Source organism: Corvus hawaiiensis, chromosome 5 (assembly GCF_020740725.1).
Source record: "Corvus hawaiiensis isolate bCorHaw1 chromosome 5, bCorHaw1.pri.cur, whole genome shotgun sequence".
Classification (NCBI taxonomy): Eukaryota; Metazoa; Chordata; class Aves; order Passeriformes; family Corvidae; genus Corvus; species Corvus hawaiiensis.
The window spans coordinates 54,359,201-54,385,235 of NC_063217.1; the positions used below are offsets into that span (position 1 = coordinate 54,359,201).

The 26,035-nt window shown below is 37.7% G+C and overlaps 1 protein-coding gene across 2 annotated transcripts in view; it reads right to left on the reverse strand.

The window, feature by feature from the left end:
- GRID2 (glutamate ionotropic receptor delta type subunit 2) overlaps positions 1-26,035 on the reverse strand; it is a 704,126-nt gene that overhangs the window by 272,064 nt on the left and 406,027 nt on the right. For both annotated transcript variants that reach the window (XR_007203777.1, XM_048304515.1), the window contains exons 3-4: positions 15,750-16,034; positions 411-616 (exon numbers count right to left, since the gene is read on the reverse strand). Coding sequence is in view for 1 of the 2 variants with exons in the window: in XM_048304515.1 (XP_048160472.1) it covers positions 411-616; positions 15,750-16,034 (491 nt within the window). In the remaining variant the exon portion in view is untranslated. The remainder of the gene's footprint in view (positions 1-410; positions 617-15,749; positions 16,035-26,035) is intronic.

Here is a 26,035-nt window from a genome sequence, read left to right on the forward strand (position 1 = left end):
TATTCACAAATACATATTTTTATGTATATATATATATATATATATATGTATGTAAGAGTAATAAAAATTTCAGTGGTAAATATTTCAGTAATGGGCACCACAATGGCAATACAGCATCTTTGAGCTTCAAACAGAAGCCTGAGGGGTAATCCTTCTGCATATTTCCTAAATCTTCTTGCTCATGCAGGATTTGGTTTTACTTATTCTTTCTTTAAATGCACATGCATATTTAGGAACATGAATAAACACCCTTGCATGCTGATCTCTGAATAGAAAATATTTAAACTTTTACTTGGAGGGGCTGGTTTTTTTTGATTACAATTATGAAGCCAAATAAACTGAATCTTTTGACAGACCACTGTGGTCTTGGTCAGCAAAACAAGAAGAAAGCCTCTTGTTAAAATACGTACCTCTGTCAGGAACGATTTGGCTGTGGAAGGGTTCATTATGAGGATAGCCCGTCTCAGGGTATCCCGATAGCGGTTCAGTTCTTCTATTCTCATAGTGGCAAAGAGCCCCGTGATCATTTTATTGATGTTGTTTTCTACTTTCTGTAATGCTACATCCATTCCCTGTTGAGATACTTTGTCTAAAAATTCTTGTATTCCACGGATATCTAGAAAAATCAGAAGCCAAACAAGATGTTAATTGGTAACTGGAAAAAAAGACACAACAGTTCAATTTATCTCATAGAAACATTTTGTCAGGTAGATCCCTGCAGGCTTTCCCTTAATATTCATTAAACCTCTTCCTGAGACATGTTCATTGCATTTCTTACAGTACTGAAACAGGAGAAAGAGTGGCCACACAACAGCTACTGTCCAAAACAGCCATTAGAAAACAAACCTACAAATACTTGTAGCACTTTTCCCAATTTGGCCATTCAATCATCACACTTCTTCCTAATCTTTCTTAAAGGACTTTCACATTAAAATCCATATGGAGCAGTGAGGCCGTGGTGACCATCACACACAATTCTTCCCTCAAGCAAGAGTTGTCAGAGGGCAGGTGAGGATGAGAAAGGCAGGAAGCAGATTATTTTCTTTTGGGAAACTCAAAACTATGTTATCCATGCTACATAGCTTAATGTATCTAAGTAAATCTTGGGCTGTTCACTCATCAAAAAGTCTCGTTGTTGTTCTAAACTTCACAATTATTTATTTCCTTCAAAAGCAAAACAAAAGCCAAATATGTAGTTGTTGCAATGATACTGTCTGGTCCCATCTGATACTGCTGGCTGAGTTAAGTAAATTTTCCACAGCAAAGTGGTCCTGTAGGGTTTTCTGGCTCACTCTGAGTAAACCCTTCTTTAAGAATGACTTAGAAAGGAAAAATTGATCAGCAAAATGTTGACTGAGTTCACTACCTAGCTTATAATATATTTGAAGTCTACCAAACTGAAATATCTGTGTACTCTTCACAGATAGCTGGTCCAAGGCTTTGGGAGGGCTTTTTCCAGTACTGAATTCCACAAGCAGGCTTGACTTTTTCCTTCCCTTTGCTCTTTTGAATGGTTTTATCTAAAATGCCAAACTTTATGCTTAAAAATTGAAATCATTCAATGACTTCACAAGTCCGATCAGGGCCTTCTGGACCTCAGGAAAATCCCTTCAGCCTCACTGAGTCCTCACTATCTGACCCCTGCTTGCTACCGCAGATTCTCAACCTGTTTTCAGGAGCTGAGCCACCAGTTCCCTAACGTGACTCTTCCCTCCAGCAGTCGCTCTGACCTGCTGTCCCAGAAGATGCTAAGCAGGACATCCTGCCTTCCCTACTGGCATGCCAACCTCCCACACATTCAACTGCTCTCAGTTAGGGGAAAAAGAAATAGCCTTAGAGTCAACACAACAGACACTAGCCGAAACATGCACCATGTTAAAAGAAAAAGAGAAGAAAAAAGGAAACCAGTAACCCCACATCAACGGGAATTTCTGAAGAAACATTTCCCCAAAAAATAAAGGTTCCTCAGGTTTATCAAGGCATTTGTGGCGAAAATCACCAGAAAATATTTCTCCCATTAGAATGCTAAATCTGGTCTCTCCTAGACGTGTAGCCTTAAATCCAGTCTCTGAGGGACTGCAGTTCCTGCTTTGCTTCCCTCTTAGACCCTTGGTGCTGTATCAGTTCCTTGTCTCAATCACTCATTTTCCAGGGGAATGGTCAGACCTGAAGGAACAGGATTTTTATGTGTCTTTCTGCATGAGACATCTTGTAGTTGAGAAAGCTTCCAATTAGACTTTCACAACAGCTTGGCTACTCAGCTCTTTCGTCCTGACCTACCGACTTCCCCTGCTCTCAGCTCTTCTTATGAGGTGGTGGCACAGACAGTAGGATAAGAAAAAAAAGTTCAGTCTGCACACAAGAAAAAAATGCTCTGCCTGCATCACCAGCAAAGATCAACTAACTAGAGAATATTAGAGACAGCCATCCTCCTCCGGCACCAGTTTACTGAGATGCTAGAAATGATGAAGAAACAGCCATGGAATACCTTATAATCAAACAGTACACAAGAATTATTCAACAGGGTTAGTCCTGGAAGTCTGTCACAGTCAGCAATCTGGGTCTCTTGTCTAGAGCTCCAAAATACCATGAACTGGAAAGAAATGGTATTTTAGGCATTAAGGCTATTTTAGACATTTATCACCAAAACCTCACTCTCCAGACACTGCCAAAATATCAGTATTACTAAACACTTGTAGGATAGTTTAACCACGAATAAAATACATGCCTACACTAAAAGTAAAGCGCCATAAGAATCAGATACTAATTACAGCTTCTATTTAATATCTAAATCAGGAAAATTAGATTCACTCTAATCAGAGATGTTAGAATTTTTTTGGCACTTTAAATGACAACAAGATTATTTGAAGTGCTACAAATATGTTTAGTTTTATGCAAATGACAAAATAACTTCTTTCTGATTTAACCCTTTAATTCTAAAGTTCCTGGGGCTCATACACTGAGGATTACTCAGGATCCAGACTACTTAAATCATATAATGAGTAAAACTGGTTGAAGTCAAAATCATTGAAGCCCAAGGAACACTTGCAGATGGGATCTAAATATGCTATCAAAATATCAGGAAGAAAATTTACTTAGGCTATGAAAGCCTTTTTAAAGACTTAGATTCTATCTCAAAAATCCATGTATTTTCTGACACCAGATCATGGTAAGCAGGAACCACCAAGCAAAGTTTTATTTGTCCTTTTTCAAAACAAGAACATAATTTCACTTGACCTGAATTTATAAACACACTGGGGTTATTGACTGATATTCTGCATAATCTGTGTTGGCCAGAAGACAGATTATAGAATCAAATGTCTTTCTTTGCAATGAAGGTCTGCATATAAACAATGAAACAATTATACTGATTCTTCACTAAATGATGGGACAAAAGGGACAGACATCCAGTATCATTCTCTACATTTATTAGGTGACTGTGCCAACTGTATTGCATTTGTGTGATATGCTTTTAGGAAAATACCACCATTCTAATGGAAAATGTACCAAACAGGATTCCTACTTCTTCTTTATTACTTCTGTCTTTGGCATTAGTGCAACAAAAAGATACAGGCAGGAAATAAACACAGACACTGGTTATATCTCGGCTTACCCAGTAGCAGAATGGAGCTATTGGTGGTGCTCACCTGATGCTGTGAAACAGCAGAAAGCATATTAAAACACCCTGCAATTTAAATACTATTTAAATCATGATGGTACTTCCAATATTTCAGCAGCAAGTCACTAGCAACGATCATATTCAAAGAGTATGCCAAAGAACAGATGCTGCCACTGAATGGGCAGCATTATCTTTCCTGCGTGGATTGTCTGAAAGTGGCACATATCCACACTGAACTGTGGAATCATCTTTTTAATAGATAAACTCCTTCTGCAGAAAAATCTGGCAAGCAACCTGTGGCACAGATGGCTTTCCTGAGGAGACACAAGACTGTTCATGTCTGGAACACAGGTGTTTCTTGCCCTGAATTTGCTAGCCAACCTGTTGCCCAGACAGAAGTCACATTTTTACTTTCTATTTAAGTCAGATGAGTCATAGTCATAGCCAGAAATTCAAAAGAGTTTCCCCGTTATCACCATTATTAATTATCCTCCTTGGTGATCAAAGCCAAACTTAGCACATAGAGAGAGATCAATGCTGAAGCCAAAGTTGCTGTCTCCTCTCCCAGCTCAGTGCCACTATTATTTAGTACTACATTTTGTGGTTTTTTCACTAGGCAGGCATCACTCCCAGTCTTGTGTGCACAAGAACAGAGTACCCCTCTGTAATCAGCATCACCTACAGGGTTAAACCAGACTGGAAAATTACATGAAACATTACCAAACATTCTCCTTATAACCAAAACTGTGTTCAGTGTAAGAGTCTGTGAAGTTGTCTTGGAAACGCTAAAAAACAAAGCAAGCAAAATTTTTCAAGGCCTCTGTTTCAAGGCCTTCCCTGGCATAAATAACCATGCCACAAGGTGGAGGTCTACAGGGAGGTCTTACGGTCTGGGCTGCTGGTGCACAGCAGGTTCAGCACTGGGCACACCAGCCTGGCTGCACCCACAGCTGAGGCTCATACACAGAGCATCCTGCAGAGGTGAGCTCAAGGCCCAGAGCCTCTGAAGCTCTGCAGACCTGGCTGATGTATTCAAATGCAGGTAGTCAGTGTAACACTGCCCCAGCTGAGATCTGAATTCAGGTGACAGCTTCACCAAACTTGTCATTACTGTGTCAGCTGCTGTGGATTCTGACCTAAGGAAGAATTTAGGAAATAAAGCATAAATTCACACCCCATCTTTTCATTGAACAATCTTTTTGATACTGAAAAAGCACAAGAAACAGGTAAGTATGTTAAATACAGAGCGTGCTCAGAGAAGAGCAAAGTGCCCTTCACAGACTACAAGTCTAAATCTTAAATGACCAGCCTGGCAGCAACACTCAGACATCACCTAACAATAAGAACCATTTAATGGAAAGCTCACACACATGGTGTGACTTTTGGGGCTGTCCAGAGCAGGGCCAGGCATGGGACTTTAATGAGCCTAGTGGGTCCCTTCATACTCAGGACATTCTATGATTCTTGCACAAGGATTTTTTTTAATGATGGAACCAGATCTCATCTCACTTTTTTGTTCTCTCTGCCCCCCCCCCCCCCCCCCAACTTTCCTTTACCATCTCTGTTTTATACAGAGGGAGCAAGTCCCCTAATCCATCTTGGAGAAAGCCTAATAATCAGGGCATCCTAGAACAATACATGCTGGTTTTCAGGCATCTCATACAGGAATACCAGGATGCATATGCAGTGAAGATTTTATAAGCTGAATAAAATAAACAGCAAATATTAAATAACTCATATGCTAAGTACCTCTTACACCCTTATTAAAAAGGAAACATCTATAAGTAGATGCAAAGTTCATAAAAAAATTCTCAGATCACACTATAATCAGGAGAAGAGAAAGATGGCACTATTCACTAATGCTAATAAATTAATCCATCCACCCATAACATTGTGTTCCACCTAAATTACAAGGCACTCACTGTGCACTTTGGTTATCTCAAGCCTGGCTTACAGTCATTAGCTCATCCTCCCTCTGATGGCATTTCAGACCTGAGAACATTCTCCTCAGAGTATCTGGCTGATAAATACCAACTGATTCAGCTGTGGTGGTAAAGGTGAATGTGCCTGTCATAAATATTCACTGGCTAATTTGTGCAAAAACCCACTTTATTTGTACAGATGATGAGAAAAGCCATTGTGCAAGAAATAACACCGTTCAAATTCTTATCAAGATAGCTTTACAAGTGTACCACAGTGGTTCTTCCTTACACAACGCTGGCTAGCATGACAGCAGCTATTAACTGTGGTAATGCACTGTACACAAGGGAGGTGTGCAGCTTCAGCCAGACTCTGATGGTGCCCCTGCTCTGTGTAAAGGCTTGTGCAATGCGTTTGCGTTCCTGTGCACCCTGATATCTATTAACGTGATTAAGATCCAGCCTGATGAAAACAACAATTTAGCAGCACGATTCAGTAACAGTCCTTCATTTTACTTGCACAGCAGTGGGACTCCCTCTCATTAATTGTCTTATATGTAATTTGTTGAACTGCCAAATTAAAACTAATTAAAAAAAAAAAATCATCACAGCTTTTTCGTATTAGCATGTGGGAACTGAGAGGGACAGTTACTTGAGCAATTTCATCTGGATGATGAACTTCAGAGAATATAGCAGTACTTCAAGCTCATTAGAAGTAAATTCAAGCCCAAATGTTTAATTACATATAAAATCTCATTTATAATATCAGAATTTGTGCAGCCTAAGAAGTGGAGATATATCTTGAGAGAAACTGAACATTTGTAAATGGTACAAATGACCAGGGTCTTTTTCCTCCTTGTTTGTAATTTTCTGACATTTTTTACACATAAAAAAAGAAGACAACAAATTGTCTCAATTTTTTTAGTATCATTGAACTGAGAAAAATGAAAAAAATACACTTGTATACTTTTTTCCTTTTTGAAGATATTTCCAGTTCAAATTGAAAGGTAAGCAGGTGATTGCAATTTTTTGTTGTTTGATATGAACTATTTTGGCATTAATGAAATATCTATGTAATCCCTATTTTAAATGTTCATTCAAATATCATTTACATTAGATACTCTTGTGTTGTATTATACATCAGTTATTAGAAATTGTCCTTTAAATAAATTAAATCAATACAGATAGTCTTGAGCAGCTGAATCAGTGTTGGGGGAAAGATACCAAAATTTGCATTTTTCAAATCCTGCAAGACTTCAGTTTTGAACCTTACTGATGGTTGAAAAAAGATGCTTCCTTTGAGTTTCTTTTTGCTTTTTTTTTTTTTTTTTTGGACTGGAAAGAAAGAGGGAAAAAGCGAAGAGTAAAAAAGATAATAAAAATAAAGCTAGAACTAATCCTTCAGAGTATCAGTTGTTACTGTAGCTTCTCAAAAAATAGAAAGGAAGTCAGATTGCGATCACCAGCCTCATTCGTGAAGACTGACACGCCAATATATTCTATCCATGTACTTTTGACTGTGTAACCTGCTTTCAATCTCTTGGTTCAATTTCCTTTTGACCACAGTTTGCATTAGAGATTTCCAAAAGGCTTCTATGGGTTGTCTTTGAGCGAAACAACCTGTTGCAAAGAAATCAATTGTCCCTGCCTGGTGCTTCCAAATCATGCCTAACTTAAAAAATTATGCTCAAATCCTGTACAACAGAACTTTATATCTCTGTGTAGATAAAAGCCTTTATTAAATAGCAACTATACATATATATTATATAAGTCCATCTGTGTGATTCACCAACTCTCCCTGTAAGTCACTGCTACTCCCTGTTGGTTGTCGTAAGCATGAGGAACAATGCATCCCCTTCCAGGGAGGTGGGGTAAAGATCAACAAAGAGAGTGTCCTTGCAGTGAACAATGTGTGTCTGCTTGGCACGCTGAGAAAGTTGGGGCTGTTCAGCCTGCAGAAGACAATCTTGTGTGGAGATCTCATAACAACCTTCCAGTACCTGAAGGGGGCCTACAGGGAAGCCAGAGAGGGACTCTGCCCCGGGAACTGTAGTGATAGGAGAAGGAGTAATGAGTTCCAAAGCAAAGAGGGATGATTTAGGTTAGATACTAGGAAGAAATTCTTGACTATAAGGGTGGTGAGGCACTACCACAGGTTGCCCAGAGAAGCTGTGGATGTCCCATCTGTGGAAGTGTTCAAGGTCAGTCTGGTTGGGGCTCTGAGCAACCTGATCTAGTGGAAGGTGTCCCTACCCATGGGAGGGCATTGGAACTAGATTATGTTTAAGGTCCCTTGCAATCCAAGCTATCCCATGATTCTATACACATTATAAACTTCCTTAAGACAAACTGTTCTCTGTGCATCGATCTCTTCCTAAAGAGCATTTTCATTTGATTAAAATGTTTACAGCATAGAAACAGGAATATTTTATGAGTGAACTGGTGCTGTGAAGAACATAACCTACAAAAGTAAAGCTGATAAACTAAGATTTAGCAGTAGTGCTATAAATATTTTCTAGTTCTTTCCTATCTCTCTGCTTCCTCTTTTTCTTGACTGGTTAAAACTCTCAGAGACAAGTTTTCTTTTCAATTCGTGATACTACTTGACATTTATGATGTTATTATACCTAATTCATTCTTTTTTTTTTTTCCCAATGGTGATATAATTTCTTCAATTCAACACATAAAAATTACTTTTCTCAATAGTTTCCTCATTTGATTATGGCTCATTTATATAGCTGCCAAAATATAAACTTACAAACTCAATTTTGATACTTCTGAGAAGATAGAACAATGTGTTAAGAGTTGAAAAATACTTAGCGAACAGTAGCAGATATCAGTGTAAGCTTCAGGTTTTCAAATATTCTTTAAATAAATTACTTTTCTTCTGATGCAGGCTGCATATACAAATGAAATCTTGTACCTACCTCTTCAAAACCTTAAAATAGCAATCATTTACAGAGTTTCACCTCTGCACAGCTATTGGGAGAACACCTACAGTTTTATTTTGACCCCAGCTTACTAACAGAACACAGGTCTGTAAGGTGAAACCTTTGAACGCTTTATTCATCCCCTCCATAAGGGCTGCAACATGAGGGAGTGACAAACACTCTCTTATCTTTCTACATATTCACTTATAGTCCCTGCAATACATTTCTCCAAGTGTTATGTGGCTGAAAAGGAGAAGCATGTCCACTTTTCCGCTAGAGAAATTTTGTAGTATAATTCAGAAGCTGAATAATTTTAGGGTCGCCCAAAATATATACCCAATTTGCAGTGGTAATGTCAATCAGCAAATGCAAGTTGTGCCAGAAGTTCTCACCTGACACACTAAAGTTACAGCTGAAAATCAATGCTCCTTTCCTTATCTGAATGACGTAATAAATACTAATGGGAAAAAAAATTCAGTAATAAGCTTGAATTAATTATATGTTTATTGAGGCACAGTGAAGCAAATGAGTGTGGGAAGCTGGCAAAGAGCCAGATGAGTAATAAACAGTTTTAAGACTGTCTGGAGACAGACTTGAGAATATTATAGTCATCAAGCAGCTGAAAACAGCCTCAGGGTAATTATAAGCATTTGCAATCGATTAAAAAGAGCATGATTCTTTTATGAGTCTTTATTAAACTTGCATTAAAACTTAAAATGATTAGAAAATGTTATGGTTTCAAGCACGTCTATGTCAGTGGTCATCATACTTATTTATGGAAAATGTGTGTGCAGGAAAGTGTCCACAGGATCACTTACTCTACATGGTTTTAAAGGAAATGCTGGGAATTTGGGGCCCACATACTGATGGGCATCATCTCAGAACATCATGCTTTAAAACACATGAGGTAGTCTTTCTGCAAGCAGCACAGCCTTTCAAGTTCCAGGTATAATCCCTGTTTTTCCAGGATCTTTAAAGAATAGCACTCCAGTTCTTTAGCATTACACTCAATTTACTTGAAAACCACTGCGTTTCTGGAGTAGAGATGGGGATAATGCTCTTTTATCTTCATAGCTTCACAGACCTGTTTACTTAGGCTGAACTCCTCAGTAATAGAGACGTCACTGCTTTCTCCTTAAGATGCTGTTTTATTTTGTCTCTTGCTCCAAAATCATCTTTCAGATTGAGCTTGAGACAGCTTCTACTGGCCAGGTACCTCACACCACTGCCTTCATTCTTTCCTTGTGCAGAAATAATCTGAAACTCCTGTATATGATAAAGGAGCAAGAAGGGAGATCCATGAGGAAGTTTTTCAAGACAGATGCCCACTAAACTCTTTCTTACTGCTAAGCTCCTCCCTTTTGCTCCAACCAAGTCTTGACAATTACTTTTTCAGCCTTGGTTTCCTATGGGAATGCCTCCTTCAGCCTCACAGAGCACATCCCCTTCTGTAGCCTTAATGCTTGCTTTTTCTCCTCTTTACAAAAGTTAAAATTAAACCACTTAAGGGAATGACAAATATCCACTGCCAAATATCTGCAGTATTAGTAGGATGGTCAAAAAACTGTAAACAAAGATATCTTAGTTCTGGAATCAGTAAATATTGCATGGATCTCCATTGGTGGCTGCATATCAAAAGCATGCTGGGACGAAATACACAAGGTTATGCCAGAAACTTGGAAAGAGAAGTGGGGTTAAGAATTTTTTTCTTTTAATATGAAATACAGAAGGGTTTTAAATTTTACTATCATCACTATAAAAGAATAGTGATTAAGACTAAATTAATTCTCCAGAAAAAAATCTTATTCCCTAAACCTTTCAAGAGGAAAATTGCAGAATCTTTCTATCTACTTTAGCAGCAACAAAACATTAAAAATAAATGTTTTCAAACAGCTAGACTTTCTGTCTTTCATCTTAGAAATGCAGAGATACCTACGCTGTAAAGTGCACAAAATTCACAGCTATGTTCTTGCAGTGATTTACTGGTTTCTTCATAAAGAATTTACTACTACAGAAAAGTATCTACATTTTTTCCTGGAAAATACAGTAAGCTGTAAACTGCCTAAGAGTAAAACACGAATTGCAAAAGCTTGTCCTTTGTTGATACACCACAGAGATAAAACCCAACAGTGTGCTGGAATTCCAGCTCAATCAGTCTGCTTATATGGCCTGGGCTCACACATTCTGGTCTCAAATTACTATTTAATTCCATGAAATGTATCTGTCTTTTGCATGTTAGTTTTTGGGGACTGGCAATTGTCAGGTGCCAGTCTGTGGATGAGATAGGATTTGCGTGTTTCAAACTGCATTTTGCTCGCTTTGAACTTGAAGCCATAAAGATTAAAAACTTGGTAAAGCTTGCTCAAAATATTTACAGATGGCACTGGTTCTTTTCCCAAATCCAAACTCTGTGATTTCCAAAGGTGTAAGTTATACATTTGTAGTGTCCCATATGAAAATGCCTTCCCTGAAAGGGTGCTGGTGCTCCTAGGGAAGAATTCAGACTTAGTGGAGGAGCTTCCCGGTCTCTACATCTGCTTGTAAGAAAGAGATGCACAAACGTCCTTTGCACAGTGATCCTACAGATTGAGCTGAGCAGTCAAGAATGAAGCGAGTAGGAGCTGATTTGGCTGCTTAAATGAAATAAATTTGGCTTGTACATACTGTGTGGATAGTAATTTTAATAGCACTTTAAGAAAGGCATCAGTCTACTGCATAATTTTGCTGCATTTCATGCCGCCTACTCTTTATCTCCACAAGAAGATCCTCTTTAATGGCCTTTGAAGAAGTGCAGACTTGTTCTTGAATGCTTTTAATATCCTTGTATTAAATTTTCTTAAAAAAAATCAGATTTCAGGTCCTGGGCAGGCCTTAACTTAACAAAACACACTGAATTCAAGGGAACTGTCTGCACTGAGAGTTTGGTCTAGATCATGCTTGCAGAGTGCAAGGACTGGGGAAAAGACGACTTGTTCTGATTTTCAAAAGTTCATCTGAATTTATAAACTGCAGATACAATTGTAGCAAATGAAATACAATATCACCTAAGCCTGCTCATAGAAAAATGTTCTCTTTTCTCACACCCCCACTCACTAACTGCTTCTGCTAGTTAGCCTTACATTTGTTACTGGGAAGGCTCTACCACTGACAAGAGACTATGGCTTTTCTCGAGTCTTAGCTTAACTAAGTCAACAGTAAGAAAATATTTTTTACAATTATCAAGGCATCCTTTGTTTTGTCTTAGCCTACCTACAATTTTGCTTGGAAAAGAAACATCATTTGAAAACTTAGATATCAATTGTTTAAGAAATGCATTTCTACCTCACTTTTTCAACACCCAGCTGGTTATGACATAATGAAAGAATTGCTTCCTTCAAAGAGTTAACTTTCTTTGTCAGTAAAGAACCTTTAAGTAGACCTGAAGTTTCTAACATTTAGATATTAGTACAGTAGTGTTAAAACAGTAAAACTGAATATACTCATCTACTTATATTCACAATAAGAATTTGAGATTTTTAAGGAGAATAACATTGGGCAAATTATTCTCAGACCTGCAGAAAACATTTCCATTATAAAAAATGCCCTGATCAGAAAAGGAATCAATGATAGACTGCAAGATAAAATTTGAAAGCAATTCTACTGATAGGATTAAAAAACTATGATTTTGATAAATTGACACATAAAGGTTTGCAGCTTATATTGAAGGTGCAAGGCAACTGGTTTAGCACAGTTTGTGCTTTGGATAAGATCCCAATTTTACTGTAGGAAAATTTATTTTAAATATGAAAGGCCCATTTTCTTCATAGAGCAAAATTATTACTGGAAATAATTTCAGTAATACAACTAAAGTATTTAGTTTTAAGTAATTAAATTAAATCACTATACAAAATTTATTGGAAAGGAAAGTACTGGAATTCTGCTGGTTGCTGGAATCAGTCAATCAGGGTTTTTTCATTTTCTAACTTACAAAAAGACAGCAACGATGAAAAAAAAAAAAAAAAAAAATGATGAATACATACCAGAATCTATATTCTCATTATTTCTCAAGAGTCATTTACTGCTGTGGAGACACCACTTCATGTTATGATACACACCTTGAGAAGGAGCAATCACTACATATGAAAAAATACCACCAGGGTAAGAAATTGCTGCTTGTTCAAACATCAGTTTTGCAGAGGGCTGTGCACAACATATCAATAACCTCTTCCTAATATGAAATTAATTCTAAGGCATGTATCGAACTCCCATCTACTTCAATGTTTAATACTAAATATTCTATTAAAATTTCTAATATTAACTGCTGCAAGCGGTTACACTGAGCAAAGCTTTTAGCAAGAATTTTATTTTAGGTCTGTATGAGTGGAGCAAATAAATAAGTCTCACAATGAAGCAGAACTTCTCAGGCAAACTGAGGAATGGGACTGGGATCTTCCAGAGGAAATTGCAATCACCCTTAGCTGCACTGAAACTGACCAAAAGCATGGATTATCCCTGGACTTCCACCCCATATCTGCATGCCTAATCTTGACTTCTTTCTGAAACAGGCACAGAAGCTAACAGCAATGTTGTCTTCCTCAGGGTCTTCTGGAGTTCTTGGGCCAACTCTCTTTAAAAAAAATCCAAACTAATGCTGCAATCGTTTTTTTTTTTTTAATTTGTAAAAATATTTCACATCTACAGACCCACCTAAAGAATGGGTTTTTCAAACATCACAGAATCATGGAATGATTAGAGTTGTATGGGATTTCAGGACATCACACTGTCCAACCTGCTGCTCAAAGCATGGTGAATACTGAATTCAGACTTATCCACTCTGTAATCCATTAAGAAGTGATTCCAGCTCCTCTTTTCATGACACTAATTTCTTTGTCCCTCTCTTTGTGCTAGTCCCTCTTCCATCAATAGAAAATCCCAGATGAGAAAATGTGAACTGCTAACATAAGAGAAATGGTTTTAGTTCATCAATAAAATAGCAGGAAAAGGAGAGAAAGTTATATAATTTGCTAATATTTACAACAATCTGGCAAGATTACTCTCTAGGTGCTACTAAGAAAATAATGTCATCCTGTGTCTGAGAAAAATTGCTGTCATAGGTAAAAAACTGGGTAAAAGAATTATGGACAAACAAAATGATTTCACCTGACACAGGGTAGACAAGAGTTAGAGGGGCATTCCAGTATGAGCAACACATGGGAATGGAGAGCCAGTGAACAACTCTCATAGTAATAGAAAGAATGAGAGGCCTCAGGTTAGAGATGGTGATCTGAAAGTTTGGCTCTCCTGTTCATTATTAAAAATGGAGGAGGAAACAACAAAAAATTTTATAAAGAAATTGTAGGAAGCAAAAGAAGAATACAGAAATTGGTTGCTGCCCTGGGATGGCTGTTGAAATCAAGGATTTAGCTTGATACAGTTTAAAGAAACATACCTTTGCACAACTAATATCTCTACTCAGAGTTGCAGGTTAATTTAAAAATCAGATTGTATTTAAAATCATCTGTGGTATTAAATTTCAAACTATGCACGCACACCCCTCCCCCCAAAAAAACCAACCTACTCCCCCCTCCCATCCAAAATACTCAAGCCACACAAATGGTTAGAAATATACTGCTCAGTATATACTAAATGCAGAAATTTTTTTTGCACCTTTTCCTGATGTTTGTGATGGTGATCACTAATCAGTCAGATTGCCAATCTGTCTTGGGTTAGTATGGCATTACTTGTAGACTACTGAATTCAGAATGCCAGAGAGGGTGGTACAGAGACTTAGTATTTGCCACAGGTCCCATCTGAAGATGATGTGTCACTGAATGAGCTACTGCTCTGAAACTTATTCCCTGCAGGCAGGTAGACAGGCATCTTTGTTACAGAAGTCACACCATTATGAAGTTCTTAGCCAGCTATCAAGGATAAAATAACATGGTGTCTGAACTATATTCTCAAATTAAGAATTGAAACCTGAATAATTTAAACCCAGTATTTTTGAATATAATTATTCAAAGATATTAATTATAAAATTTTGCTGGAGGCTTTTAAACTCAAAAATACCTACTAAAAGATACCTCTTAAATGAAAAGTTCATAGTTGTCTTCATAGATACCTGGCAATTAAATACATAAACTCAATTTCTGATCAACAATACTCTTTGCCATGAGATTTTTGGATATTTTGGTTTTTGTTTATTTGTTTTGTAGGGGTTTTTGTGTGTGTGTTCCTTATTCCATGGCTGGTGCTTTTAGGTGCTGCTTTATTATAAAGAAAGATTTTCCTATTCATCATTTTCTGTTGCTCTAATTTAAGAATTTATTATGTAGGCAGGGAACAAAAATCAATAACACCTGACCTGAATGAACCAGATATTATGCACAGCATTCCACTGAAGTGAGCATTTTCCTATAACTTAAAGATTTAACTTTGAAAATAAGTTTTAAAATGCTCATCCAAGCCAGTCATGATTACTTATGAATATTGGATGCATCTGAAAAAAAACAGGTCTGGTTGCAAAGCAATTTTCCGTAGAAATAAAGATTATTAAATTCGTTAGATAATGCACCCATAGTGGAGAAATCTTTCCAGTTCTCCTGTCAGCTGTAGAAAATATCTGGACCACAATTGGCTGATTTCACCGAGCTGGATGGTACAGTCTTGTGACACCACCATCTGTGTCACACTTACTCTATCACACAAAAACCACCGATTCAGCACCTTCCAGGAACACTGAATAAACTCGAAAAAGAGGGAATCTTGTCTTTTCCAAGCCCCCTTCCTCAAGTTCTTCACTCTCCAGGACTTCCTTTTACATGTTTTATATTTATGACTAGCACCTCGTTCTTGCCAAACCTGTGACCTACATTCACCCCTGCTTCAGATTCTGGCCAGAAAATAGATGCCAACAAACAGAAGAGATTTACTACACAATAAATAAATCTACAGAATGCAAATCTTATATGTTGCTTCTTGAATTGTCATTTTATGTTTCTACAGTCCAAAAAAACCAAAAGAGTTTGCTAAAAACTTTTATGCTTTGTAAACATGGGCAGAATAGAAAAACACGTAAGTTCTTCATTTATCAGCTAACTCTAACAAAGACATTATCAAATAAATCTGTAGATGCTGATGGATTTTAGAAGTAGATTTCTCTGAGGTGCTGTGAAATGCTGCCAGAACCATAAATGTTCACAAGCAAAACATAATCTATTGGAAGACTATAAAGCTCTAATATGACACTTTTCAACAGGATTATGGATTTGACAAAAATCACCCTGCTAAATAAATACTTACCATAGTCATTATCGTAAAAAATAATGAATTTCTGCCAGGCATATTCTGTGACCACTCTCAAGATGACATCATTTAAGTAGACGGGGGGCCGCACGGAGAGCGTGTAGTCATCGTTGCGGTTGCTCCTGGTGAGCCCGCAGCCGCTCCTTGGCGTTCCTGCCGTGGAGCGCTGGATGAAGAGGTGAGGGATGTGCATGGCGTCGGCCAGAGACTGCAGGGATCCTGCTGACGTGCAGCCAATGGAGCTGACGAGGGCCAGGATGCCTTGGTTCATCAGGTCACAGGCTGGAAGAAAACACAGCGACAATGGGAGTGAGAGCGGGTCAGCGCACAGGGCCTATTTGCTGTCAAAACACAAACACTGGGAGCTGAAACACAACAGCACCAATCAAGAAAAGTATGGGTACATTTTTCAGATTGAGTAATCCAGACATAAAATTAATCAAAATCATGAAGCTAGTCTATTCATTTTGAGGTGTCTTGTGGTATAAGTTGTAAGACTGTCCTGTCCACCCTATCCAGAAATGAATTCTCCCTTAGAAACGAGACCCACCACTGGATCTTCTCAAAAACACTAAGAACTGATTTCAGCTATGGAATTGTCGTGACCACCCAAGGAGATAAGTACTTTTCAAAGCCTAGCACAACAGCTCCACGAATAATAATATCATTGCATTATACAGGGAAAACTCAAAGAAATAACAGCTCAAGCTTTCTGTCAACTTTTGACGACAACTGAATAGCATTATGGACATTAACCTGTCCAAGGAAAAATGCAGTTTCTTTTGGGGTTTAAGAAGTATATGTATATATGGTATATGTATATCTAACGTAAACTTACCATTTTCTTTAGAAGACAAACAACTCTCCCCCTCAAAAAGCTAGTTTTATAAATAGCAAAATGTTTTCAAAATTCAGTGAACAGTTTCTATACATTTACTTTCCTCACCTCCTTAAGAAAGGCAAGAAGTTGACTGTGCAAAATACACCACCTTACTAATGGTCCTATCAGTTACAGTAGACAGCCCTGAGTATAATACCAGTGACATCCATATTAATACAAAAGGTGTTTATCATGAATAATGTTGATGCAATCAATAAATAGCAAAGAAATTAATAATTATGTCAGTAATTTTTAAGGGTTACCCTGTGAACCAGAGTCTATACTGTGTTTCTAACATGCTGGAGAGCTTGAATGAAGAAATAACATGGACTTGTAGCGTAATTCCCCAGAGCACACCCAAGGTTAAATTTTGAAATACTTAGTTTGCCACTGGCAGAGTTACACAAGCAGTTAACCTGCATTTACACATGTAAATGAGTAATGGGATGGCAAAGATTAATATGTATTTACATATTAATATCTAATACTAAACTGTACAATTACTTATTTTGCAGGACTATTCTGCACACGCAACAGGTGCAAGCAAAAACAAGAAACCCACATGTGAGAAAATATTCCCCTAAAAATATAATACCATATTTTAGTTCCAGATCTGTTGCCTTCTATCATATGGCTCTTACTCACACTGAGTAATATTTTAGTTTGCAAACACCTATTGATCTCAAGGGGAATATTTTCAGTGTGAGGAAAGGAGTTCCCCATTCAGGCCCATATGGAGATTGATTTTGAAGCCAAAGGACATCACCAGAGGTCATGAGTGCAGAGAACCACCTTCTCCTAAAGCTAGAGCATTATTCTCATTAAGAGACAGAGATCTGGAACATGAAAGTGTGTTTTCCCAGGGCCTACTGATGCTGCTGCTGAGGTTTTGTCCCTTGTGAACTCTTCTGAGTTCCTTCATGCAGATAATTATGGGAGAGAGAGCGTTCCCAGAGAGAGGTTTCAAAGTGTTTTGGTTTAGGATAAACTGTTCCCTCTGTTACATGCTCTGAATACAGCTCAGCTTCTGGACTTCAAGTTAAAGGTAACACATTTTCAATAACTGAAAGTATCCTTCTTCAGAAAAGTATCAAATATGATTGGTAATGGGACAACAGAATTATCAGCATCTCATACGTTTCTTAAATTTGGAACATTTCAAAACAATCTTAATAGCTATTCATCTTTTATGCTGCTTGTTACAGTCCTTTATCATCACTTTCAACAAAGATAAAATACTTGTCAAGTGAAATTTTTAGGGAGATGCTGAATCTCTTTCTTGATATGGTTTTCCTGTACCAAGGACTGCAATATCTAGGTTGCATATCCCAGTGAGAATGCTACTGCTTGAGACAAAACTATTTTTGTTGATATAATGTTAGATATTGATAGAATTGATATAAATAAAATTTGTTAGATTTTGCAAAAGCCTATTTTTAATACATCAAAAATTTAAGTTTTTTGACTCTGATGTCACCTGTTCAAATATAATATGTAGTGTGACCCTCCAGTCTCTCAAACCTGACTTTTAAAAATATAGCCAAGTCAAAATGCATTACAGAAATTGCTTGAAAATGTCTAAATTTCCAGGCACACTTTCAGACCCTGAAAAACCACTCCCTGTAATGCCATGAAGTGGGAGAAATGCTTTTTATGAAAATTGTTATTGAAACATGAAGGGGAAGAAAACAGCATGAAACGTTCAGCTCCACAGGACCGAATGTTAATACTGGCAAACAAACTGAAAAAAGGATTAAAATCTTCTCCCTTGACACTGCATCACATTTGTTACAATAGCCTCAGGACCGAAGTTGCCTGGGTGTCTCTTTATTCCGTGGAATGCTTATGAGAATTGTGAGTGCTGGATTCGAGCAATAGGCACTTAATTATGCTCAAATAGACCTTACTCCTGCATACTTAGAGACTATTTAATACACAGAGAGTCAGCTCTGGAGAAGGGACAATATTTCAGAGGCAGCTTTTTCTAGAAAATCAGTGCATGAGTTTGAGCGTTCACCTCTGAGTAAAACTGACTGCATTATTCTTTGAGCAGAAATATAATTTCTGCAGTATATACACATTCAAAGTAAAGCCTATGCAATATGTCAAAATATTATTGACAATATTCAAATATTCCTCAGCCAAGCAGATGTTTTGTTCTCTCCATGAAAAGAGATGATTGCAAAAAAGCACAAGACTAAGATCTATGTCTTCTCGAGCCTTTTTTCCCCCCTCACTAACAGAAACTCTACTAAAATCCTTTTCCTACTGTTCCAAATCTTTCAATTGTATCTTATCAATTGACTAAAAGCTACAGTTCAGACATATTTAAAATCCTGGTTGCATTCCTTTCTTGAGCCTGAAATATCCAAGTTTTGTTTTGCCCCGTCTGTACTAAGAAACCCACCCACTCACATATATATCTATATACACACATATACATATATATATATACATACACACACACTTAAATGCTATCTTGGCATTCAAAACTCTGTTGCCATTTCATTTACTACAACCTCCTTCATTGATTGTATTTCTAAGCTGGTATTTAGTCCACTGCCAATATGATCAAGGAATATTAGTTTGCCATCAACTAGAGAAATAAAAATATTGCTGTGTCTGTTAAGTCCTCAGTCATGTCTGCAGAAATGCCAAACTCAAATGGACCTGTACACAGCTCCATTACAAATTTAGCAAAGAAGGGGCAGAAGTTCAGTAATAGTGTTTCTAAAATACTGATTCATACTGTAAGTTACATTTAAACATCTGTTGTCCAGATATTAGTTCACCCTTATAACTGCCACACAGCAGATGTTATTACCAACTTCATCTTCACCAGCTAAAGGAATAAAACTAATCACATTATTTTAAGCATTGCATAGAGAGAATATTAAGAATATCAATAAGATGATTTAAAATGCTTCTCCAATTTTTATCTATATCTATATATACATCACACATAGCACACCCTGGCATGCACTCAGCATTATGTTTAACTCTGCAGCTTATCTGGGTTTTATTCAAAATGCAAAGTTTCTGAATTTTCAGCGCTGGTGGGCCAATCGCCAGTAACAGAAAAGCAACCTTTTCGAGTAAAATCTCTTGTTAGTTTGGCAGGCGTCTAAAGAAAATAAAAAACCTAATTTTGTGGTTAGAATGCTATTTTTTTAAAAATAAAGACCACAGCCAATTCAATTTGAAATAAATAATTTACATCAAGCACTTCCAGCAAAGCAGAATTTAAATGGCTGTGGTAACAAATGTGTCCTTAAAATGAGTTTTCTCTAAAATGGAAACAATGGTAGGTCCTTAAATAACTACTAGTTGCTGTAATTTAGAAAGAAAACAAAACAAAAAAACCCTATAAATAAGAGCAAGTTAAAAACAGATGTAGGAGTAAATAAACACCAAGAAAAGGGGATTACTGAGAATTAACTATTGCTATGAAAGTGAGAATTTTCTTACTTATTTCTCCCATGTTCTTCCTGATAGTAAATCACATCACCCTCATCTACTGTGAACTGATGAGCCAAACTGGAAAAAAAGGAGTATAAGATCTCTAGAGACTTCAGTAGCAGTCCAAATTTGCTCCCACTTAAATTGCTGGTTAAACAAAGTCAGACCAACTCTTAAAATTATGTTTTTGGAAATGCTAAATGCTGTGCATACAGAGTGGGTAGGGTCCCTTTAAATAATCAGACATGTATTCTACAGTCCTTTTCATCTTCTATAATCTAGAAACTACCAGGCTCCTTCAAGAATTGTAGCATTGTTTGACTGTGGTGACGTTGAGTGAACAAAAATCACATCTAAATGCTGTTCCCAGAATCATGGTCCCATGGGCCTGAGTCGCACATCCCAACGTCATTCCCCTGGATGTCCTCTTCAAAGCTGACATCATTCCAACCTCACTGCTCCTGGATGTTTTCCACATATTATCCACATGGATCAATGCCTCAAAGCTATTTATTTGAATGGGAATCTGGGGAAGAAAACTTCTCTTGACTGATATGTCTGGTTTGGGATAGAGACTATAAAACAGTTTGTTACTCTGTACATCTGCTCTATGCTTTGAAAGTGCTCCAAGGATTTTGTCACCAGGAGGGCTCCATACAGTTGGGCCAAATTTGCTTTCCTTTGGTTTCTGTTGAAGGTGAATATAGTCTTTCCATAGACACATTTTTTATCTTCTTACTCTCTTTTGGAGCCTGTACAATTCACCACCTGATGAATCACAGGTTCCCTGGAAGAATACTCAGATTTGTTCCCCATTCCATCCAAATGGCCAGGAACCTACAATCTTGTCAGAGGTCAGGAAAAAAAAAAAATCTAGTCCATAGAAGCCTCATACAATAGCAATGAAGAGAGTATTACTGGATTTATTAATGCGTTCCAGAAATTCATCATCCAAATCAGGATACACAGCTGATTCAAGGGTCAAATATCCAAGCCCCTATAAATTAATATTAGGCAGCTTCTAAGCAGCTTTGAAAATACAAGCCATTATTTCTTGTTTATTTTGAGAATATGCTGTTGGTTGCTCCTCAAATCCTCTCTGGGCTTCAGGGTGCTCATGAACACTGAGGAACCATAGCATGCAAATTCTCTGTTGCAAAGGGTAAGGAATAAGGTTAAAGTCTGCATTTCTTTCACTGTGATGTTCTGCTCCCTCCCAAAATGCAATATTTTTTGTCTTTGTCTCCTTGAAACACTCCCCAAACCACTCATGAATTCATTGCAGAAAGATAATGTAGTCACATGAAAGCACCCATGAAAACTGACAAGAAGTTTAAACAGATAAACTACAGGTCTTTCTGTTTGGTGTTCATAATCTCAGATACAAGAAGTAGAATGAAATGTGATTATGAGATCCATGATTAAGTGAGATTGGCCTCAAATTTCCAATAAATCTTTTTAGTCACTTTTGGATGGCAATTCTGCTCTTGCAAATTATTTTTCCTTCATAACACAGTGGTTCATCCCAGACTTAGAGCTGAATTATTTCGAGAAGAGTGACAGCACATTTTTAATATATCCTGAAAACTCTTCAGAAGGAAATAAGGAGAAGATGGGGGGGAGGGGAAATTATTGACTGGATTTTAAAGAATATTCTCCTCTGCAATGCAGATAACTGAGTCTATCCTGTTCCTTTTTTTTGATAAGGTTATAGAATTCCACTTCATTTACATCTTCTCTGTAAACATTAGTAAAAATTTCCCTCCTGCCACTACGTTATGCACAACTCAGACTGCTAACAATATTTTAAACTCACTTGTAATTAACCTTTAAGGGATTTTAGTTTGTCCTGACTGTAAAACAAACTTGTGTTTGAGCCTTAGCAGCGGTGCTTTCTAAGCCTTGGGATTTCTTTGTTTGGGAAAAATAATCCAAACTTCTGGTACCTAAAAAAATATTACCAGAAAGTGCATTTGCATCTCTGTTGCACAAAACACCCCAACCACTTTTCGAATTTTTAATACTGAAAAGCATTTGAGAGTCTTTTCTGGGTCAGATATCTTCCTGTATACAAGCTTTGCCAATTATGGTAGCATTAAATCCGCTACATTAAAATTCAATAATTAACCTGAGCCTTGAAAAAATAAACTAAAAGTCTCCCAAGTTTGGAGGAAAGCAAGATTTATGTATAAAAGGTATTTTGATGCTGTTGCTTGCAGGATTCAGTGAGAGGGCTTGAAAGAAGCACAGCTTGCAAAGGCTACCAAACAGAAAGAAGGCTCCACAGGTTCTCTTTTTGGACAAATGTCCTGATTTATTTACTTTTTCTTTCACACCAGCCTACAGCTCTTCTGTTCAATTCCACAGAGGCACAAAGAGATACATGTCTTGCCAGGTTAGCACATCAGGCAGAGAAACAGCCGTACAACTTGCTGTATTTTTTAAATCTGGTATCACCTGGCACTCAACAATTGCACCCAGGCTTTGTCTCAGAGAAATGATGGTTGCCAGCCTCTCAAGAAGCCTGAGCTTTTCAAAAAACATTTAGAATCACTCCCATCATTTTAAACAAGTTACACAGCCACAAATCTTCAGCTGAAAGTGGCTTAAGCTGCCACGTCTGTTAGGATGCAAACATGAGTATACTCCCCAAAAAGGACAGGGTGCTTTTCAGGGTACCTATGGCTGAGATGTTAAGAGGCTGTAGTATTGCTAGATCTGGAAAGAGGAGGCTGTGCCAGGCAGCACTGTTGAAGAAAGGCTTGACATATGTGCTAAGGGGTGAAGAGCGGCAGGGAAAGAAGGAAGTTAAAATCAATTAAAGTCAGACACTGACATTCACTGGAGAAAAGGCTAGATACACATCACAAAATTGACCTCTAGAATCCTGGCATCCCAACAGGGATGTCTGTCTGAAAAGGTAATATAGCCTATTGGAAAATAAGAAATGCAAGGAAACCCAGGCATAGATTCCAAGAATTACTCCAAAATATTCTCTTTTATTTGTGCTGAACTCCCACCTACATAAGCCAAATCTCATCTACTGCCAGCATCCTTGCTCAAAGTGTTGCACGAGCAATTTCCATTCATCAATTCAGCAAAATGAAAACTTTTCATTTCAGGTGAAATCATTGGTAGATTCCACTTGATTACCTAATTTGTGATGAAGGACATATTACCTCAGTATGCCATGACAACTTCCTCCATCCCTTACTTTGTTCCTTCACCCTTGCACTGCTTCTGAATCTTTTATTTCCTTAGCCAGCACAGTTTGAGTAGTTATTAAGCAGCACATACTGTCTGATACCCTTTTAATATCTAGCTTGCCTGCTAGATAGCATAGCAGCAATTATATGGAAACAAAAAGGCTGAGTCTTAAAGCAGCTTAATATAAAATGAAATATAATTTTATCAAAAGATAACATCCTGATGCAATCACAGGAATTTACTCTAATTCTATGTTCCCTGGAATTCTGCAGAGAAGGCCTGGGGGGTAAAACCCCTCAACAACAAGGTTGTTAAAACCTTGAGCATCAGCATTTCTTGTTTTATGAACCTACTCAAAATAAGCCAGGGTAATTTTCTTGTTAAGAGGATAAAACACTGAACTTGAGGACATTTGACAAAAATTATACTTTCCTTGCCCCCTATAAATCAAACTGTCTCACAATTTTCCCTTCCCTCCTTTCTGTTTCAATTCTAACTTTCCTTCCTGTCTGCTTTTCTTGCCCTGAGCATCACAGAGCATTGGCTGTCATCGTCCCATTGCCTGTTCTTCCTCTTTCCTTAGAATCTGCTCCAGCCAGGCAAAACAACTTGCTTTTCCTCTTCGTGGCACCTTCTCCACCTCTTCTTTTTAAATTTTTTTTTCCCCACCTACTTCACCCCATTGCCTCCAAAGTCCAGAAACAAGATCTAGAGGACTTGACACTGCAGTGAGAATCTGAAGACTCATATCCTGGGTCCAACTCTGCCATCACTTTGTTGCATAACTAATTTGGGATTAGTAATCTGATTTCCCTTATGCTTTGGCGATTATGATAATTTGACACCTTTGTAAAACAGTTTTTCATGACCTAAATAAAAGAAATTACACTTGTGTTTTCCCACCCATTTTTTTTCAAGGTTATAAGGCCTGTTCCTGAGCATAACTCACACTGCCAGAAGTTCCTTTACATCTCGTTTCTTTTCTGAATGCTTGTGTTTCATAGCCCCCCTTCTCTTGCCCAAACTATTAATATGGAGACAACAGGCTCTGCTGGAGAGATACAGTGGGAAGCACAATACCACAGCCTAGTCCAGGGCAGACAAAAGAACACACAGCTGGTAGCACTAGCTTAATTGGAAGCCCTACAATGGGAAAAGCTGCCTGTGCTGCCCTGGATGATCTTGGCATCCTTCCAAGCATAGATATTACTGAACAACACTGTTCAAAATAAGACCATCCCCCAAATGAAAAGAAATCTGTGAACAGTAATCTGGGAGAGCTTTCTTTCCTACAGTTCAAGCAGCAAATATTCAGGGAATGTTCTGCTATGGGGACAGCTAAGCAACTTTTTCAGTCTTTTAATGTGGCATTGTAGACAGAGTATAAGCCAAAAAGGACACATACTGATTTCTTAAACCACCCCCCCAACAATAAAAATAAAATGAAACAAAACAAACAAACAAAAAACCAAACAAAAAACCCAAACAAACCAATAGTTCCAGCTGAGTGAATCAAACAGAGCAACTTAAGACCAAACAATACCGAGGCCAGATCTTGCATTTGCCACAAAAAAGGGAAACAGACATCAAATAAAGAACTTTGTATGAGAATAAGCAGAAGGCAAGGGAGGTGGTACATCAGTTGCAGAAAATACATGGCTGTGAAAAAACTGAGAAGTCTGTAGGAGTTCAGAACATCAGTTCCATTAGCAACTTAGCCACTCAAGAAAATCTCAGATGAGTCAAAACAACTCTCACCATTATTATTTGCTAAGAATAGACATTGTGCTTGATTCACTGACTGACACACAGAATAACAAGCATGATAAGAATAAAATAATCAACTACCTTTAAATTTTTCATTATTTGCAGTTCTGAAAGTGCTTTGAAAAGATACACGGCATCTTCACCTCTATTTTACAGAATAAAAAACACCAGATGTGCCAAGAAGAGTTTCCTGCCCAAGGTCAAAAAGCAAGGCAAGAAAATTATTTTCCATGCCAAGCTCAAACATGTACAAAGGCTGAAAATAAAGTTCTTTGTTGTAGCTTTTCATTGTTTGTTTTGTGCATTAGTGTGCCACTGAAACTGTTCTATGTTCTGAGCCCAAGGTAACAATGCTTTATGAAAACAAAAAATTTTGAAGGAAGGCAAGGCAGCCTACAACAACAGGATTAAGTAACAAAGACTTCCAAATCTGCAGTGACCCCAAAGCAAGACCCCAAAGTTGATTATGAGAACATATTGAGTCACAAGCATGTAGGTAATGGAGAGTGAATGTGGAAAAGGAGAGCAGAGCTGTAGGTGAGACACAAACTATTGATGCATAACACAAAATGCCAGCAGACATGGAGAATGAATTATAAGCAGAAGTATTGGATGAAGGAGTAAACATTTCACAAGGAAAATTACAGATACAATGTTGAAGAGAAGGGAAATTGTAAGGTAATGAGGTCAGGGGGGACAGGGCAGAAACATTCATGGAAAATTCAACTCCTGGGAGCCGAACACCTGATCATGGGTTTTAGAAAAAGACATATATACTTGTATCAGAGGACTCCAGCATCTCTGCTCATATTACTTACAAACATTCTCCACATGGTTTCAAACCTGGTGGGCAGTGTGATTGGTTCCAACAAACCCAGATAAGCCACAGATTCACTAACAACTACGTAAGACCTTGAAACCCAGAACAACACACTGACAAAGAGCTGAGGGTGCAATTCTGACAAAGTGA